This window comes from Nicotiana sylvestris, chromosome 11 (assembly GCF_000393655.2).
Source record: "Nicotiana sylvestris chromosome 11, ASM39365v2, whole genome shotgun sequence".
NCBI classification, from domain to species: domain Eukaryota; kingdom Viridiplantae; phylum Streptophyta; class Magnoliopsida; order Solanales; family Solanaceae; genus Nicotiana; species Nicotiana sylvestris.
In genome coordinates, this window is record NC_091067.1 from 16588159 (window position 1) to 16609618 (window position 21460).

A 21460-nucleotide genomic window follows, 5' to 3' on the forward strand; every position below is an offset into this window, starting at 1 on the left:
ACCAAAAGAAAACACCAAGAAAAAATCGCAATGTCATAGTTTATTTCAAATCCTAATTATCAGTTAATCATCATTGCATAAATTTAAATATTTTTTAAAGGGTTAAAGAGTTGATCGATATCTCAATATAATTATACTTGATTTTTAATCATATGAATCACTCATATATAAGAAGCTAAATTAAAAAAATAATCCTCAGATGCTACCATTATAATAAGATAGAGATACACACATAAATACATTGAAGTTGTGCTCTTAGTACCTAAATAAGAGAAGATGAGAGGAATAGTATGAGCAACTAGATCGTTGTTATATAATCATTTAAAATGAGACAAAAAAATTTATGAGACCCCACCTTTGATGAGTATAATAATTTCTTTTCCTTTATAATTTATGTGGAACTTTTGTGGACCAATAAGCTATCACATGTGCCTTTCTCATCAGAGCTTGATTTCTCAAGCCAAAAAATGACTGATATTTTTAAAACTATATTTAGTAAATATTTTCAATACGTTTTATATTTATAATAGCAATAAATAAATTATATGATCGATCAAATCCCTAATGTTAGATTATTTGTCATCACATATTTTTCAAATGGGCAAGAAGAATAAAGGAATATATACCAAGACATCATGTTTAAAGGGGTATTAAGTGGATACGATCTAATAACATTTCTTGAACCTCATAAAATAAATTTAACGCAATTAAAAATAGTATTACATAATATTGATGTTTGTGATAATTGTCTAAGGATAACATGCAAAGCACGTTCATAGAGACTAGTTATTATAAAAGTATGAATAAAATATTGGAATACAAAAATAACCTTTTATTGTTAAGCATAATAACTCACAGTAGAAGGACATAATCGAAATTCTAAATATTAGCCTTATAATCCTATTAGTTTTAGGACATAATACTACATGTTATGAATCCTACATGATTACCTTTAGCTGATTTATATTAAGATTCATTCTCTTTAGACTTTACACATAATGCAAAAATCTCTCCTCTTTTCCCTTCCTCTCGCGCTACAAAGAGAGTTGTTCAATGTAAACTTTTCCATTGGAGCATTACTTAATTAGCTCTAGACCCTGAAGCTACTTTCTTTTTCTGAAGTAAATGCCAGGTATGCGTTTTAGCGGAAAATAATTTTCTGAGTAGTGATCAACATACCAATTACAATCAATCCTGGATCATTTAGGCCTTGACACTGTGTACAAACACTGAGATGCATGTAAAAAGTCTATTTTGAAAGAAAAAATCTAAAGAACAAGATAACTTCATCAACCATTAGTTTGTAATGCCATGAATGGGCGAAAAAGGATAAATTATAAAGCATGAATAAAATGACGGATTACAAAAATAACCTTTTAATATTAAGCATACTAACGCACAGTAAAAGGACATAATCGGAATTCTAGACATTAGCCTTGTAATCCTATTAGTTTAGGACATAATACTACACGTTAGGAATCCTGCATGATTACCTTTAGTAATCCTATTAGTATAATTATTTTCGAGCATATAGATATATAATACTACATGTTAGCATGTAAACCTAATACCATTACGAACATGTTAGATTTTCTATTAGTATAATTACTTTCGGGATATGGGTATATTTTTAGACATGTAATTCTATTGTTTTTAGGATATATTTCTCAAAAATTCCTATTACTAATTTAGTATAAAAACTTATTATACTGTCCAAATCCATTTAGACTATATTTATTATAAAAGCACGAATATAATATTGATAGACTAACATAGCCCTAAAATATTAAACAGAAGAACTTATAAGAAAAGGACATAACTGTAATAACTAATTTTTTTGGACTACAATAACTTCTATGCTAATATTTTTAATATTTAAGATTTTAAAATTAATACAATCTTGTCTATTGAATTCTTATTAAAAATATGCAGGAAGGTTTAATAAAATCAATTTCATAAGAATCCTCCATATTGACTTTACCACTCTATAATATTCAATACAAAAAAAAGTAATACTAAACGGACTGCATAAAACATTAAAATTGAGAAAAAAATCCCCACGATAATATATTAATTATATTATATTTAAACTGCGTTTCTACTCAAATAATTTTTTTTATTATTAGTTTTTCGTGTAATATAGGAAAATATACCCAATTATTAAAGAAAACTAAGAAAAATTTTAAGAACGCAAATGTGGTAGAAAAGAAAGAAAAAAGTTGATAAAAGCCACTACCACTAATGATTCTACAAACATAAAGATCTAAAAGTGGAATATCATATTGATCTTTTTACTCTTTGAAAATAATTTTTTTGGTGGATAAATTTATGATTATGGTTAAATATTCAAACATGAGATAGAACTAATATTAAGAATCTTTTTCAACAGAAAATAAATTATATTTTATATTAAAATCAAATAATCAATCTTTCAATTAATTATTTAGCAAGAGAAACTAATTAAATTATTTTTTAAATTCAAAATTATTTTTCTAGTTAAACAAAATCTTATGGTACATTAATTTATTTCATAAAAAGAGTGTTAGGGATTAAAAAAAATAGATCACAGAGTAAAAAAGATTACTATAATATTAAGAAGGTCATACAAGTGTTTGAAGAAGCACAAATAAAGCTAAATCCTGGACAAGAATAAGCTTTTAAGATTATATTATAAAAAGTTGACTCTGGTATAGAGAATTATCCTTTGTAGATGCCTCCGGCGGAATCGAAATAATATTCATATGTTATGCATTACTTGCAAATGTCAGATCAAGAGACATGATATTGTTAACAATAAGAACAAGTGGTGTACCAGTAATGATTTTATTATGAGGTCGTACAACTCACTTTAGATTTGATATACCTCTTGAAATAATTGAAATAACTATCACAAATATATCAAAGCAGAGCAATAGTGCTAAATTTATAAGGAAACCAGCTAAGCATCAAACAATCGAAATAATCGCCCAGAGTTTTAGAGATATATTGGATATCGATGAACTGTTTGGTGGAAAAGTAATAGTTTGGGAGGTGATTTCTGTCAAGCACGATCAGTAGTTCTAAAATTAACCAAAACAGAAACTGTAAAAGCTAACTTGCCAAAGTTATGCTTATGATGTGAAATGAAAAATATTCAAATGACAAGAAATATAAAAGTAAGAACAGATCCAACATTCAGTAACTTCTTGCTTCGTGTCGGAAACGAAGAAGAGCATCCAATAAAGATGATTTGGTTCTGATACAAAAAAAACACCGTTTATAAAGAAGTGTTCGATAAGATATCATTACATTAGATATATTTAAACTACAATACATAATTATCTACTTAACAGAACTGATCATTTCTGTTAGTTCTGTTGATGTCTTTTTATTTTGAATTCACGTATTATGCTAATGTAACAATATTTTTCGGCATTTAGATGATTGTTGTAGTATTATATATATATATATATATATATATATATATATATATATATATATATATATATATATATATATATAATTTCTCTCATAAATTAAATTTTATTATTCATTCATAAATAAATATTTAAACCATCATATGCTATTATTAACGTGCAATGCACGTTTATAGATACTAATGGACTTAAAAAAATGAAGGGTCGAAATCAAAAAAGTTGTAAGTAAAAACTTTTTATTCATTTACTTTTGTTGACAACCGGTGTGGGAATACCAAAATTATTTTGGTCCCACATCGGTTGTTTTGTACGCTTCACTCCTGTTGCTAGATAAAAAAATATGATAAAAATCAAAAAGAGAATAAAGGAATTGTAGAAACAAACAAAAAATGATAGAGAAAAAAGTAATATTGATGACGGATAATTTGGGAAATATAAAATTTAGGATAAGGATATTTTTATCTAAAAAATTAATTTCTACTTTTATTTTTTTGGAAGAAGCTAAAATTCGCTAAATAATTAAAAAAAAAACTGCTTCTTGCTACGGCTCAAAAAGCATTTCTCTATCTTGACCAAATAACTCAAATTACTAAAAGAAGTGTCAAAAAAAAAAAAGTTTTAACCTCATAGGTCAAAGAGACTCTAAACCAATGGGGAAAATTTGATAGGTTGTTGCAAGTCTCGAACAAACAACACATTTTAACAATCGCCAAAAAGAAAAATCAATGACTTGAAGTAAGAATACCTTTGTTGCTTTTTCTTTTTTTGACACCAACACTTTTTTAACCAAACTTGAGTTGAACATCTCAATCGAATTACTTACAACTTCCAAAAATAGATTTCTTAATTTTCCTTTCCTAAGTACATTAATTGTGTAAAAAAGGAAGGAAAAAAAATGAACCATTTTATCTCTAACAATAGATGTAGACATGCAGTACTCGGAAACTGAAAGAAACCCATATCTCTTGTTTTCATTTCTCTTAAATATGTACAAAAATTGAGAACAAGCGGCTCCAGATACAACATTCCAACTTCTTATGTGCCAAGTAATAAGATTGATGAGAATAAAAGTCATTGCCAACATAGTAAAAACAAGTATTTTTTCCCTACATATATATGCCTATAGGAATAATTACTACTACTACATGTTATTTTGTTTATTTACACAGCAAACCAGTTGTCCATCTATATCCGTGATACCCATTACTGATCAGGGCGGTATCGTGCTAGATTCCGAAGGGCTTTGGCTTGAAGCTTCTTGATTTCACATGCGGTCACACCACAAAATTCCAGGTACAGAGAGCGTAAATTCTTAAGAGGCTTCAGGTACTGCAAGCCATCGTTCGTGATACTAGAGTTTGAGACGTTTAAAGAGACCAACGATGTCAATCCTGCATTTCCAAACGAGATGTTAGCCAACGAAGTAGGAAAAACTGTGATTCAAATCCAGAATACAAAAGACAAACACCGCGTTGTCTCTTCTTCTCTAGCTCAGTGTTTGCCGATAGAGTTACCCAATACACGCATGTACCAGATCGACTAGTCGACATGCACACAAACCAATGCTACAACAACAACTACCCAGTATAATCCCACAAGTGGGGTGTGGAGAGTACAGTACATACGCAGCCTTACTCCTACCTTGTGCAGGTAGAAATGGTGTTCCTGAGTAATGCAATAGTGCAAAAGTCTGAAAAGCAGTAACAGCAAGAAAGTAGAACAACCAAAACACAAGTGACATCAGGTAGCAATAGAATTTTAAGAAACCAACCATGCACTCCTATGTTTCCACTCTAGTGTATCGTACAAGTACTCTATTCCTTTCTTAAGCCCTCCAATAGAGAGGGCACGTGTGGAGGCACGGACCACCGCTAAGTTCACTATTAATCTAATTTTTCAGGAAGAGTTCACCATTGTGGTCAGGGGCGGAGCTAGCATAGGTCTTGCGGGTTCGACCGAACCCAGTAACTTTTATCCAAACCATGTATTTGCCTTAAGATATCCATTGAATATGTATAAATTGTTAATTTAGAACCCAATAACATAAACGAGCTAGAATCCCGAACCCATAAGGGTTAAATACTGGCTTCGCCTCTGATTGTGGTAGCATGGTACAATAGTATGTCAAGAGAAAGTTAACATATTAAGAATTCTATCTTCTTTATTAATTGTATATGAAGTGTTAAATTGTCATTGTTAGCTCCGAATAAATAATCCACAGTAGCAGTTTTGACAAACATTTTGAACTGCTGGAAGTGTTCATGGACCTAATGAAATAGATATTCACAAAAGTACCTGATAGATATTCCAAGGCTGTATTTGTTAGCTTCAGGTTTTGTGACAAGTTCAGAAACATCAGAGAAGACAGATCCTTCATGTTCTTGACGCCAGCATCCGTCAATCGCCCGCCACACAGGTCAAGAGAACGGAGATTCTTGAAATCTGATGACACATGCACACACTTTGAGAATTTGGAAATAAAAGAAAATTTGCAAACACCATTGCGCCCGAATACTAATGCAGCAGAGCTATCAAGATTGTTTTGCTTCACACGTTAATAATGTAAGTAAGCTCATGTTGTAAATAGTAAGTAAAATCAAAAAGCAATTAATAGCTGAATCACTTTTCATCAGATCAACCAAAAGAAGAATTAACAACTTACATGACAGATACTTTGTCCCCGAATCCGTGATCTGGGCACCAAAAAGATCGAGGTGAGTCAATCCAGTTAAACCTGCTTCGATACAACAGAAGAAGTTACACGTTAAAGCTTATAGCCCACACCTGAAAAGAATGACGCGAATTGCTCCTACATAGTATAGAACGATTGATACTTCGATAAGGCGAGAGATATCTCAAAAGCAAACCAACAAATGCACTAGAAGAAGAGACGAAATTAAGCAGGTCAAGTTTCAACAACAATGAAAGTTGCCCCTTAAAGGGGAAAACAATCAAAGAAAAATATAACGCCGAACTGAAGGAATAACACAAAAACCAACGTGAATGGTAATTGTAAGGCTTTATATTTTTGTCATTACTACGAAGCGTCAACATAACTAATCACTGCACTAAATGTTGGCTCTGTTTATGACGAAGATGATTTACAATTGTTAAGACTATAAAGGATGGTCTATTGTGATAATTTGTAAGGCAACTGCATACTTGTCGGTCTGATGGCTTCTTAACATGTACATCTAAAAACGTCTCTTAAGAAAACAGAACAAATAAAAACTGTTCTTTACGTCAAAGAAGTCGTTACCGGAACACGTTCTGGTGCTTCAGTTCTCTACATACAGATGCCAATCATTATTCTCCTTCTTAGTCTTAGTATGTCAACCTTCTATACTAGCAAATTTATCTAATAAGTTCATCAAACACACACGCACGCGCGCACACACGTCTCTAATAAGTAAGAACATAACATCGTAAATATTATAATATTAAAAAAGCAAGGACAAAGTAACACAAATAGATAGACATGCACGAAGTCTATGCCGAACAGGAAGAGGAAAAACCACGGGTTCAAAGATATATTAATGAAGATGGACCAAACATCTTAAGATAATATCAGCGTGAGTAGATTTCTGGAAACCGCAGTTCAGATAAAGCAACTAGAAATTTTAAGGCTTACCGGTGAGAACTGCTAGGCCCGAGTCAGTAATCTGACGAGTATCAAGGTTAAGCGACCTAAGAGATGTCAATCCAGATAACATTTTCAAACTGTTGTCAGTTACCGATGTGAATGAGAGATTGAGATCCTCCAACTTTGTCAACCCTAAAACATATGAATCACTCAAATCAGTACATCATAATTTGTACAGGATATTAAATCAGTGGGCATCAAATTAAAGGCTGCATTGTTTTTCCAAGTCAAAAAGGTGAAGTAGTGTATATCAAAAGCCATTAGCTAATGTGGTGCCAAAAGCTCTATAATATAGTAGAAAAGTTGTTTCTAAGTAGAGATAAACAGTCCGACCAGAGAGTTGCAGATTTCCATCGCTTCCAACTTCAGTATCAGACAGCTCCAAAGATTTCAAGTTTGCGAGTCCTGAAAAAGACAGAGGCTTACACCTATAAGATAAAGAGAATTCTCTTCTCTCCGGGTCGAGGAACGTAACAGAAAGGGAAATGGGCGACACTACAGCATAATGCTGCAAAGACAAGACGGGAGGGGAAATAAACTATGGTTACATTTACCAGCTAAATGAGCAAGACCGTCATTGCTAATCCTACAAGAATCCAAGTAGAGGCCTTCCAATTTTGTCAGCCCTGCAATGTAGGTAAACACTAAATGAAATAAATAACCAGAAATTATTCTAGAAAGATTAAACGGATAGAAGTAACCGAACCACCTGAACCGAAAACTCAAAATTTTCACTCTGAGGGGTCAGGTAAAAGAACATCAGTTCTCCCAATTCTGAAAGCATCTCAAAACTCCAAACAATGCAACCATTCCATGAGTCAAATATACACTCTAAATATACCAGCAGTTCGTTTAACAACGACGACAACAACAACAAACCCAGTGTAATCCCACAAGTGGGGTCTGAAGAGGGTAGTATGTGCGCAGACCTTACCTTTACCAGGGGTTCATTTAACTCGAAAACAATAAAGTTTCAGCGTGAGCATCAAGTAAAGAGGATGGTCATATTATTGCCAAATATTCAAGCTTTGATCCCATATTGGAATAGTCAACACTCAACATGATCAGTTGGATAACAGCAAAACTATCCTTTATTATACTATAGCATGAAAGCAAAGAGGTAGAGATTAAACTAATTAGAGAGAAAAAGCTGAAATGTCATGTACCCTCAAAAGAAGGGAACCAAAGAAGAGATTACTTACCTTTTAAATGTTCCAAACATTTATCCGTGATATTGTTAAATCCCAGATTCAACTCTTTCAAATTGCTGAGTGCTGCAGATGTAAAACAGTTGGTTAAAGATGCAGAATGGTTTTGCTTTAGTCAGTTCTATATGGAAAATAACAAATTTCTTCCACTCACTGGAAAACTTCTCGCATCCAACATCTGTTAGATGACATCTATTAAGATTTAGCGATTGCAGTGAAGTGATAGCTGCATTACGATAGAAGGAACTATCAGAAACTATGAAGAAAAACTCCAAGAATTATCACCCTCGCAAAGTATTTATAGACTATAGTTACTGGTATGCCAGAAACTTCTATGAATGCAATTACTAACCAATCTACATACAAAATTCTCTTGAATTACACAACCTTACAACCAAATATCACGCACCATTCATCACAGGAAATTGGTATTTACCAAAAATATTGGACTACGAGATTCAAGCAAAACCTAAATTAGAAAGTCTAAATGGACAAGCAAAGAATGTATCCTTATAAAATTATTGGCGAAGGCATTCTTTGATTTGAAGTTTGATTAGAATGTCAAATGTACAGAGTTAGTCCAGCAAGCCTTTGTCTGAGCTTTTCCACCTTTGGTTAATTGCCATTCTGTGCCTATATAACGGTAGCAATCCCTCGGACGAAATAAAACATCTACCTGTTTAGGAGTCAATTCTAGGTACACATTTAAGTATTCTGGTCAGGGTCTGTTTTGTCCTAACCAAAGAGTGTTCTCCTATAAGAAGGATGAAAATGTTGGTTTATGTTTAGTCAACAATGGCATGCCAATTGGAAGAGTTGGTGGAAAGAGTTGGTGTGGATGCTAGGAGGAAGCTTCCTCCTTTGATGTCACCCATGACATCAAGAGGAGGTAGTTTGATGTCAGCAATGACATCAAGAGGAGGTCTTTACCTCTATAAATAGATGCACTCCTTCACTTGTAGAAATCATCCCAAAATAATACAATACATTGTAGTGAGTAGAGAGTTAAAGAGAGAAATTCTCTTAAGTGTAATTGGGAAATCTCCCCTTCCTTTGTTAATATTAAAAGGACAATTGTTCTCTGGTGGACGTAGGATTATTTTGATCCGAACCACGTTAAATCTTGTGTTCTTTCTTTTACGTTTCCGCTAACAATTGGTATCAGAGCGACAGGATCCTTTAACGATCCAAGGAGGAAGAACAAGCAAATATGAGTTCCATGAAGTTTGAAATTGATAGATTCAATGGACGCAACAACTTCAATATCTGGAAGATCCAGATGATGGCGTTACTGCGGAGGGAAGGTTCAATCCATGCTATTGACAGAAAGTATCCTACGGATATATCAGCTCCCGACAAGGAGAAGATTGAAGGGGATGCATTGAGTGCAATCCAACTATCCCTTGCACCTAACGTGCTTTGTGAAGTGAGTACGGGTACCGAAGAGACGGCCAAACAGTTGTGGGAAAAGCTAGAAGGGCTATACCAAGACCGATCAGTGACAACAAGAATGTTGTTACAACGGCGTCTTCACACATTTAAGATGGGGCCAGGTACTTCGTTACAAGATCATTTAGATGCGTTTAATAAACTTGTCATGGACTTACAGATTGCAGGAATTAAAAGGGAGGAGGAGACGCTTGCATGTGCTTTGCTATTTTCATTGACTTCAGGATATCGTGATATTGAGAATTCAATGATGTATAGCAAGGAGCCTATCAAGCTTGAGCAAGTGCGGCAGGCACTTAACTCTAGTGATGTGCGGAGGCACATTGAAGGAGATAGAGATGACCAGGCAAGTGGCCTCTTTGTAAGAGGCCGGACTAGCCAACAGGGAAAGACCAAATCAAAGCACAGATCAAAGTCTCGTGTGAACAAGAAGAATACAGAGTGTTGGGGTTGTGGCAAGAAGGGGCACTTTGAACGAGATTGCCCAATGTCAAAGTCCAAGGAAAAGGCGAGTGCATCTACAGTTGAACAGGTACATAATTTTGATAATGATTATGTACTAACAACATCGTGTAATAATAATAGTAGTTATGAAAACAAATGGGTGTTAGACTCTGCTTGTACTCTGCATATGACGTTCCGAAAAGACTGGTTTAGCAGCTACGAGAAAAGTGGAGGAACCGTAGTAATGGGCAATAATGCAACTTGTGCAATAGTTGGCATTGGCTCAGTTCGGGTTCGCTGCCATGATGGAATCGTGAGGACTATTACACAAGTCCGTCATGTTCCTGATCTGAAGAAGAATTTGATCTCCTTGGGTACTCTGGATGAACAAGGCTACAGGTACATGAGCGAAGCAGGAACTATGAAGGTGACTAAAGGTTCTTTAGTCATGCTGAAAGGCAAGCTGGAGAATGGCCTTTACACATTGGCCGGAAGCACCATTGTTGGCTCTGCAAATGCATCTACAGTGCAGTTATCTAATGATGACAAGGCAAGACTATGGCACATGAGACTGGGTCATATGAGCGCACGTGGACTGGAGATGTTGAGCAATCGTAAACTTTTGGAAGGTGAGAAGATCAGCACGCTTGACTTCTGTGAGCACTGCGTTCTAGGGAAGCAGAAGAAGGTCAGCTTCAGCACTGGCAAACACAAGACAAGAGGAGTGCTAGACTACATCCATTCAGATTTATGGGGTCCTTCTAAACTTCCATCGAAGGGCGGAAAGAGGTATCTTCTCATTTTTATTGATGATTTCTCACGAAAGGTTTGGGTGTATTTTTTGAAGGCAAAAAGTGATGCTTTTGAAGCATTTAAAGAGTGGAAGATTTTGATTGAAAATCAAATGGAGCGGAAAATCAAGTATCTTCGCACAGACAATGGCTTGGAGTTTTGCAATGAAGAGTATAATGAATTCTGCAAGGTTCATGGGATCTCAAGACATAGGACTGTCAGGCATACCCCACAGCAGAATGGAGTTGCCGAGAGAATGAACAGAACTCTTCTTGAAAAGGCTCGTTGTATGCTCCTACAAGCCAAAATGTCCAAAGTATTTTGGGCTGAAGCAGTTCACACTGCTGCTCATATTGTCAATCGATCTCCAGCATCGGCAATTGACTTTAAGACTCCGAATGAGGTATGGTCAGGTGAACCCTCTAACTATTCATACTTACGAGTATTTGGGTGTCCAGCTTATTATCACGTTAATGAAGGAAAGCTTGAACCAAGGGCTAAGAAGGCCATATTCGTAGGGTATGTGGATGGAGTAAAAGGGTACAAACTTTGGTGTTTGTCTTTACTCAAATTTATAGTTAGTAGAGATGTCACCTTCGATGAATCCTCTATACTTGATTCCCGTAAAGTTTCCGTGGAGTTTTCAGGAAACAAGAACAACGAGCAGGTGGAGCTTCCGGTGGAGCTTGCCAAGGAAAAGGATCAAGAGACTCAGGTTAAAGATGAGTCAGAAGATGTAGGCGTTGAAGAACTTGCTGTCAATGAACCATACACAATTGCGAAGGGGAGGGAGAAGAGGCAAACACGAGAACCGGAACGCCTTATAAATCAAGCAAACTTGATTGCATATGCGTTCGTAGCTGCACAAGAAGAGATTAAAGATCTGGAGCCCTCCTCGTATATTGAAGCAACTTCTTGCAAGGATGCCGCACAATGGCGGTTAGCCATGACTGAAGAGATGGAGTCTCTTCACAAGAATCAGACATGGGTCTTAGTGAAAAGACAAAAGGGGAAGAGGACAGTTGGATGCAAGTGGGTCTACCGAAAGAAAGAGGGAATTTCTGAAGTGGAAGATGTTAGGTTCAAGGCGAGATTGGTTGCAAAAGGTTTCAGCCAAAAGGAGGGAATTGACTACAATGAGATTTTCTCTCCGGTCGTGAAGCATAGCTCAATTCGCGTGCTACTAGCATTGGTTGCACAATTTGACTTGGAGCTTCAACAGCTTGATGTCAAAACTGCTTTCTTACACGGTGATCTAGAAGAGACAATCTATATGGATCAACCTGAAGGTTTCCTAGCTGAGGGAAAAGAAGATCACGTATGCCAACTAAAGAAGTCTTTGTATGGTTTGAAGCAATCCCCTAGACAGTGGTACAAGAGGTTTGATGCATTCATGACTACACATGAATTCTCAAGGAGTGCATTTGATAGTTGTGTGTATCACAAGAAGATGTCTGGTAACTCAATGATTTATTTACTGTTGTATGTTGATGATATGCTTATTGCTGCTAACAACATTACAGAGATAAATGCTTTGAAGAAACTATTGAGTAAGGAATTTGACATGAAGGATTTAGGAGCTGCAAAGAAAATCCTTGGTATGGAGATTTCAAGAGAAGACGATGTTGTACATCTTTCTCAGAAGAGGTATATTGAAAGGGTTCTCGAGAGATTCAATATGCAAACGTGCAAGCCTGTAAGTACACCATTAGCTCCTCATTTTAAACTTTCAGAGTCACAAATGCCTCAGTCCGAGGATGAGGTGGAGCATATGTCAAAGATTCCTTATGCCAGTGCAGTTGGTAGTATTATGTATGCTATGGTATGCACACGTCCAGATATTGCTCAATCTGTAAGTGTGGTAAGTAGATACATGTCCAACCCAGGAAAGAGGCATTGGGAAGCTGTCAAGTGGATATTGAGATATTTCAAAGGAGCTTCTGGTGTTGGTCTTACCTTTCGAAAAAGTGGTACAGGTATTTCAATTCTCGGTTATGTGGATTCTGACTATGCAGGAGATCTTGACAGAAGAAGGTCCACAACTGGATACATCTTTACCCTCGTTGGCAGTGCCGTCAGTTGGAAGTCGACTTTGCAGTCGATTGTCGCTTTGTCTACGACAGAAGCAGAATACATGGCAGCAGCGGAGGCGGTAAAGGAAGCTATCTGGTTGAAAAGTTTAGTAGCGGAATTGAGTTTAGTTCAGCTGGAATCAACTCTTAGATGTGATAGTCAGAGTGCTATTCATCTAATGAAAAATCAGAGATTTCATGAGCGCACTAAACACATTGATGTCAGATTTCATTTTATTCGAGATGTTATTGATGAGGGAACTATCAAGGTCGTGAAGGTTATCACAGATGATAATGCTGCAGACATGTTGACCAAGATAGTCCCGCTCGCTAAGTTTGCACACTGCAAGGACTTGGCGGGGGTGTGCATCAACTGATGCAACTCCGAAGAGAACAGTTGCTAGGTGGAGGTGGCATGTTCAACAATGGTTTGATTCTTCTTGTTTCTTACAACGGGGTTGCCCAGTAAGCTTAGAAGTTTTGGCCAGAGTTGTTCACACGCTCGAAACGCAAACCAAGGTGGAGATTGAAAATGTTGGTTTATGTTTAGTCAACAATGGCATGCCAATTGGAAGAGTTGGTGGAAAGAGTTGGTGTGGATGCTAGGAGGAAGCTTCCTCCTTTGATGTCACCCATGACATCAAGAGGAGGTAGTTTGATGTCAGCAATGACATCAAGAGGAGGTCTTTACCTCTATAAATAGATGCACTCCTTCACTTGTAGAAATCATCCCAAAATAATACAATACATTGTAGTGAGTAGAGAGTTAAAGAGAGAAATTCTCTTAAGTGTAATTGGGAAATCTCCCCTTCCTTTGTTAATATTAAAAGGACAATTGTTCTCTGGTGGACGTAGGATTATTTTGATCCGAACCACGTTAAATCTTGTGTTCTTTCTTTTACGTTTCCGCTAACAAAGGAATACAGCTGCAGATCCGGATCATACATTTTCATAAACGGCTTCTAAATCATATACAAGCACTAGGCAAATCCCCTTCTTTTTTCCCTTCCATCTCTAATAAGTATATGCGACAATGACTCTTCTATATTGGCAACTTTGTATCTGTCTTGATAAAAGATAAACACTAGTATATGTTTTGCTCATTAAACAAGTCCAAGAAAATGAGTTTATTTGAGAAATCACTTGAATTCAAGCTTGTTTTTCCACTATCCGACTTGTTTACTTTATCTTCAATAAGTTTTCTGAGAAAATTTTCAATCCGCGCATTCACTATCCTGCCTATTTACTTCATCACTAAACTAAGCCTAATAAATGAACGCTGAAACAAGCACAATGAAAACAGACCTGTGAGGTAATCCAAACATAGAGCACTAACATCAGACCCTTCCAAATTTAGCACGACGAGTTTGTTCAAATCTGTAAAACCAGTAGGAATGTAATAATATCAGAAACAGATTAGATCTTAATCACAGAAAAAAAAAAGACTCTATGAAAAGCAGCCAAAGAACTAGGTGGAAAATCCATGAAAGGGATTACAAAGCCAGACTCCTTTCACAGTTCCGGCATTCATTACCTAAAGAAGACCACACAAATGGCAAAACCAAATCTACAATTTATCCAAACCAATTATGCGGCAATGAGGAATAGACGCCTATATCGAGGTGCCTAGATCTCCTTTAGGTTGCCGTTTATGCTTATAACACTCAACCATCCCTTTTTTACTAACCTTAGGAAAGAAAAAAGACAGATTTATTACTTCTATAAACATGCAAAGGGATCCAGTCAAATTAGAATAGAATTAGTACATCAATTTTAAAGAATCAAATTGTGATCGAATGTCTATGGTTGTGCCAATACTGCTACAGATCTCTAACTGCAACTGCTAATATAACATAGATAGCCACAAAATAAGGTGTAGTACTAGTTGGTCTTTACATACTTAGGCATTTGCAGTTTATCAGAGTCCAAAAGGCTAAAACTGCGCAATAAAAGAATTAATAAATAAAGATATCATCTAACAAATGAAAACACATCTTCACATGTTTTGACACAAATATCCGGTGTAGTAAAACTGGCGCAACTAGAAAATGTGGAATAAGCTTGAGACTGGTTTTCATTCAAAACACAAGAAAAGCATCATATGACCAACAAATACCATCATAGGACATTGCGAAAGCTTATAACAATACAAATGCAAGTGATACCTCTCAAATAAGACACTCCACCATTTGTTATGTTGTCACATGAAATCTGAAGTTCCTTCAAACTCACAAGCCCTGAAGTACATTACGTGAAAACAGGCAAAGAGTTAAGTAGCAAACTCTACAAAACAAGCTCGGTAACATTTATGAAGATTTTAAAGCACATTCATCAAGAATACCTGCAAGAGACTTCAAGTCTGAATCTATGATACATTTGCATCCTCTTATACTGAGAGATTCAAGATTTTTTAAACCTGAAAGTTAAAAGACGCAACTATCTTGACATGAAGACCAATTGAAAGCATACATAGTCAAAGAAAACAAGTACATTATTAATTCGTAAATAATGTCTTCTAAAAAAGTTCAGTAGCCCTCTTATATGACCAGTGACAGATCCTCTTTTCCACCAACTCCTCCTTCGAACAAAGAAAATACCAGTATTGGCTACCTCCAGTTTTAAACCATTTACTCTAGCACACAATTATTCTGGCTACACTAATCAACGGTTACTTCTCAGCGTGCATGAAATATATTTTAAAGAAAGGTAGATTTTGTGATATAAAACATGGGATACGTGTTTTAGCTGCTCTATCAAGTTATCCGTGTTTTTGATAGTAAGTTTGAAATGATAACTGCATGTCTGCTTCAAACTTCCAGGTGTGAAATTAAAGTCGATTTAAGAAGAGTAAGAAAAGAAGACCATGAGAAAGCATGATGCAAGAAACGTTTAATTACTAAAAAAGAGAGGCAATAAATATGTGTCGCGAAGCTTGAAGAGAAAAGGTAACGTTGCTTGCGTTCTTGCTCAACTTGTAATTCTAATGAGCTGAAGGTCATTATTCTCCTATCCAATTCTTCCATTCTCATCTGACCTCTCTTTTTGTCCTTTAAATCATTGCTAATTCTAGTCTTTAGAAGAAAATGGAACATTTGACGGTATCCTTATGATATAAGTATAACCCTCTCATCCCGTCCAAGAATTTCTGTGTTGTAGATAGGACCTTCGCATCACAAGCTCGATTATTCAAGTACATCAACTGGTTGGAGCTAGATGGATAAATGGTGGCACACAACCAAATAAAAAAGAACATATGCTATGCATTCTTATCTAAGGACTGGAAAGATAACAATGGCCAAACCTTAAAAGGTGATACAATGCTATAGAGAAATAATGGAAAACGACCGACCTTCAAGATGAACAAAACCTCCATGAATTAGAGGACATCTCTCAATATCCAACTTGGCCAGTTTCATTAAGCCGGATAGACTTTTCATTGCTTCAGCAGTAAGCGCAAAGCATTTTCTAAATCCCAAATATTTCAAATTTGAAAAACCTGAAAGCAAAAATATAAGGGATTGTCATCACCAGAAATTCTAGTAGACAGAGTGGGGAGGATAGAGCGATTGATTGATAGAAGCAGCAGTTAACAAGTAACTACCCCATGTCGATGACAAATAACACTAGAAAGCAAATAGTGATTTCAATTACAAATCCTTCTACATTAATTCTGAGGTCGGCAAAGCTATAACGGACACAAACACAACAATACTAGATACAGAAGGAATAAAAACAATTCTATCCCCTTCACAAAAGGCAATCCTTATATGTCGAATAGCAAAGAACATCATAGATAAGTATGTGATATATCATCAGAGAGAGTAGCAATAAATACCAGTGATGTGCTTTATGCCACCGTCGGAAATTTTGTCACAGTAATCCAAACCTAAAGCTTGGAGGTTTGAGCAATTCCTTAGGAGGCTTAAACCAATATCTGTAACCTCAGTACCAGAGATATATGCGGACAGTAACGATGATCCTTGTGAAGAGATGACATCCATCCAATTATCTTTTACTCGTGTATATTCTCCCATGCACATATCCTATCAACAAAAAATAAACCATTGAACGAAAATAAGCATTGAACAATCCTAGACTAAACCAAAAATTTAACATTTCAAGCTTTCAGTACAAGCCGGGACTTTACGTGCAGAGCGCAATCTCTGAAAGCCTCAATACAGTTATCGGAAAGACTACATGAGTCCACTAGATGGTTAAAAATCAACTGGCTTACGTCACTCGGGAGCATTGAAAATGAATGGTATTTGTCAATGTCCTGTTAATACAAACAACATAAGATTTCATCAACACAAGTACTCAACCATAAAATCCCTCAAAGGGACATGTAACCGAGAGAATGAATAAATCACCTCACATATTTTATGAATGCACAATTCCATGAGGGACGGACAACTGCTTCGAAATTGACAACATCCAGCAGGAAGAAAAAGGTAAGGCTCTATCCATTTTGAGCTCCCAAATTTGAAGTATCTACTAGAGAAACCTCTTCTAGTTGCATTCTCATCAGCATAATGGTCACTTTTACATGAACAAACACTCCCCATAATCAAGGAATTCCCTTGAGAAGAGATGCTCGTTATCATTAAAATTTTCCTAAAGATGGTACTATGACCAGAAGCGGATGCAACCTTACAGCACCGGGTTCATCTGACCTGGTATTTTCGATGCGGTATATAAATTTATGTGTAAGAATTCACTACAAGTTGTAAGTATGAACTAATAACTTTAAAAATATAATAGGTTCAACACTAAAAACCTTAGATTTTGAACTTGTAAAGTTTAAATTTTGGATCCGCCAGTAACTATGACTCGGTTAAGCAAAGAGTAATCCCATATTTCTGGAAGCAATTTTGCATAAGCATTCAAGAGCAGTCCTGGGAAACATGGACATAAAACATCAAAATTCCACATATTGATACTTTAATATAAGGATGAAATTAACATTGTGAAGGAATGCTATTGAAAAAACAAAACTATCAATACAAACTGGCATGCCAATAAGGCAGAAAAAGTTCTATCATTTCAAGACAATGAAAAAAGAAACAAGCATAACAGAAAATCTAGGGAGAAAACCAAAGAGAGAATGAATAATAACTCAAAAGAGAAGAGTACATGTACATAAATATTTATAGGTAACTAAAGGCAATAAAATAATTAAAATATATCATTAATATAGATCCTAAACTTAGCAGGGAAGTAAATATCTTATAAAATATTCCTAAATGAAAATGAAAATAAATATTTCTACCACTAATGTTGATTCTAAAATTCTAAGTTAGAAGGAACACAATTACTATGAAATATCTCTAAACATATTTTAACACTTATCAACCTAAAGAGAATTTCAAAAACACAACCAAAACTAATCCATTATTAGCCATATATAAAAGAAGAGGAAACAATAATCATTCCCCTTAGATTAATTAACAACTATACAATAAAAACATGTAATATATATATATATATATATATATATATATATATATATCTTCTCCTCAATTATTTGCACAAGTTTTCAAGATTTTCTGAACTTCTCCTAACAAATACACTATGCAGAAAACAACCTTAAAATTCCACAAAATATGTTTTTCCTTTGTTTCTACTACTAAAAAAGCAGCCTGATACACAAAACACCTTGCATTCATCGCAGGGTCCGTGAAGAACCTCACTCTAGGAGTGAGATGTAGCCAGCCTACCCAAATGCAAGTATTAGTAATTGTTTCTACGGCTCGAACCCAAGTAGAGTATTTGCTTAATTCTACGGCTCAAACCCAAGTATTAATAGTTGCTTCTAAGGCTCGAGGCTCAAAGCCATGTATTAATAGTTGCTTCTACGACGCGAACCCGTTACTTATTTGTTTCTGCTACTCAAGAACACAAAATACATGTAAAGTTTGAAACTTGAAAGCAAAATAAATGAAGGGCGGAAAAGAAGGAAACTTAAAGAAACATCATAATATAAAAAATGAATAAGAAACATAAATGCATGCGAAGAGAAACAAAATACACACTCAAACAGTTACATTAGCAAATTTTCAGTGTGTATTTTCAACTAAATTTTCATACCTCAAAGAGCAAAATTTTAAGTACTCCAAAAATAAGATAGAGCAAATTTCATATGATTTTGAGAGAGGATAAATACAAAGATGAGAATTTGATGGGAACAATGAGAGTAAAAAGAGGCAGAAAGGAGCCAAAGAAGGTGGCAAGAATAGGGGAACTATGTGTGTATGTGCCACCTGTCCATATTTTTGTTTGGAAATGTGGCATTTTGATGAGTCATTTATATGACGTTGATTAATACTAGATAAGGAGATAAGAAATAACCTTTTTTATTTTGTGTGATAAAAAAATGATGTCATGTCGTTATTATTCCTAGTACTGTGTTGTTTGTGCCTTTTTCATTTTCATATATTTGTTATTGTGGTGTCGTATGATTTATCACCCTATCGTTATACTCAAAGATTAACTTTTATATATATAAATACTTTAAAGTACTTTTATACATGGTAATATTTGAGTTATTGTATCTGCTGGCTTATTTTGTAGGTTATAATTTAGGTTTTCCTATAGGAGACCTGAAATTGATTCTTTTCATCAACAACTTCATCAGTTAGAGTTTGTGGCACCAAACTTATCTAGTGCGGTTTATATCTCATGTGTGATTTACAAGCTACTGCTAGTGAGAAGGTAACGTAGTGCACACCCAAAGCGTAGCGGTTGCAAATTTTCCAAGAAATTTTCCAAAAAATATATATATTAATACATCGTAATTAAGTCAAATTAAGGTAAGAATATGTATTAATTAATTATAATTTAATGGTAAGCGCAATAGTGAAGGCATATGATGTATACATTATATGATTTAAACATCAAATGTTAATAAATTTTAAGTTACGTCTAACAATGTCATTGTCAGTGGATAAAGTGGATAAAGTTAAACTTGTATGTTCAAATTAAAGAAATGTTGGTTTAAAAAGGGAGGAGATGAATACGTCGATACAATAACAACAATAACAAATTCAGTGTAATCTTGCAAAGTAGAGTTTTGGACGCAGATCTTACCTCTTTTTTGTGAAGATAAAATGACTGTTTTCGATAAATCCTTGGCTCGATAAGTAGATAATACAATTTTAAATTAAGTTTTACAGAAAAGATCACAACTCTACTTGACATCACTTGGGTGCAAGAATTATATCTCATCAAAAGTTATCATCTTTGTTGGAGTATATCTTTTTGGCGTATAACTTTGTGGACCCACCTTATCTCAAAAGAATTTTTGAAAAAGATTGAACTATTTTATTATTCAGTAGAAAAAGGAGGGCGCCATAGGATTTGTAACAGGGCTAAATAAAAGTTGATGATTGACATCAGTAACAGAATAAAGATTATTATCATTAAGTAACTTAATTAGCAGAAGGTTGAAGAACTTATCATGGATTTGGATTCTATTTCATGATCTCTTTTGGATAAAGTCCTTTTATTTGGATATATCATTAGATAAATGACTTTTGTACAAGGTAAAATTTATGCGCATTCGATATTTATATAAATTATAATAATTTATTATAGTTAGGTAATAAATTGAAATAACAATATGCATTAATAATTATTTATGTTTTAGTAATTATAACGTATGTGAATTATATGTCATGTATTCAGCGAGTTGGTGTAAATATTTGATCCGAATCAAAAGAGATTTTTCATTTTCCATATCAAAATATTGACTACTGTGAATAACGAATTATGCTTATGCATCATTTTGGCATCTATGATGCTTATAAAAAAAATATAAAAATAAAATTAAAAAACTGATGCTTATAAAAGAAAAAAGTCATTAATTGACAAGTGAGATTAAGTTCACACTCAGATACGGTTATTTGGGTGGTGTTTAAGTGGATTCACCTCCAACTAAAAGTTGTATTCTTCTTTTACTATTTTTTTCCAATTTGGTATTATATAAAAATATAGAGTTGGAATAATTAGATCCTATTTTAGCATCTAATATCGCTTTGAAAATAATTTCTATTGGTTGTAGTATGGATTATGGACTAAGCATTAGCTCCATTATGGAACTTATTCTTCGAATAATTCATGTCCTGTCCTCCTTTTTGCATAGTAATCTCCTTGTCACTTCATATTTCTACATATAAGTCTATCTATTGTAACAAATCTGTGGGCAAAATTCTCCTTTTTGTAAAAAATTATTGGGGGAACAAATTCCCCGTGGAATATCCATTTTACTTTGCGTGAACAAATTTCACGTTCAAAACATTTTTTTCATACATACAACTCTTTAAATTAGCTCCATATAATTGGCATATACTACTTGAACATTCCATCGTTAATACTGTATGGGGTCGATTGACTGGGAAACAAATTATCTAATAATTAGTTATCTCTAAATTAGCTATC

General features: G+C 34.7%; 1 protein-coding gene across 3 annotated transcripts; it reads right to left on the reverse strand.

Moving 5' to 3' along the window:
* Nucleotides 1–4362: 4362 nt before the first annotated feature.
* LOC104214881 (uncharacterized) lies at nucleotides 4363–19287 on the reverse strand. 3 transcript variants are annotated; one of them, XM_070162530.1, is made up of 17 exons: nucleotides 19112–19287; nucleotides 17802–17919; nucleotides 17400–17697; nucleotides 17172–17300; nucleotides 16860–17067; nucleotides 16374–16520; nucleotides 15366–15440; nucleotides 15190–15261; nucleotides 14330–14401; nucleotides 8422–8493; nucleotides 8262–8333; nucleotides 7614–7685; nucleotides 7393–7464; nucleotides 7048–7191; nucleotides 6079–6153; nucleotides 5712–5858; nucleotides 4363–4807 (listed from the first exon to the last, which is right to left on the reverse strand). In XM_070162530.1, the coding sequence occupies exons 4-17, from the start codon at nucleotides 17271–17273 to the stop codon at nucleotides 4620–4622; spliced, it is 1518 nt and encodes a 505-aa protein (XP_070018631.1). In that variant the 5' UTR covers nucleotides 17274–17300; nucleotides 17400–17697; nucleotides 17802–17919; nucleotides 19112–19287; the 3' UTR covers nucleotides 4363–4619. The 3 variants fall into 3 exon arrangements, with proteins under 3 accessions (XP_070018631.1, XP_009762904.1, XP_009762905.1); XM_009764602.2 differs by having other exon boundaries at nucleotides 17395–17697; XM_009764603.2 differs by having other exon boundaries at nucleotides 6079–6150; nucleotides 17395–17697; nucleotides 19112–19286.
* Between the last annotated feature and the right edge of the window lie 2173 nt (nucleotides 19288–21460).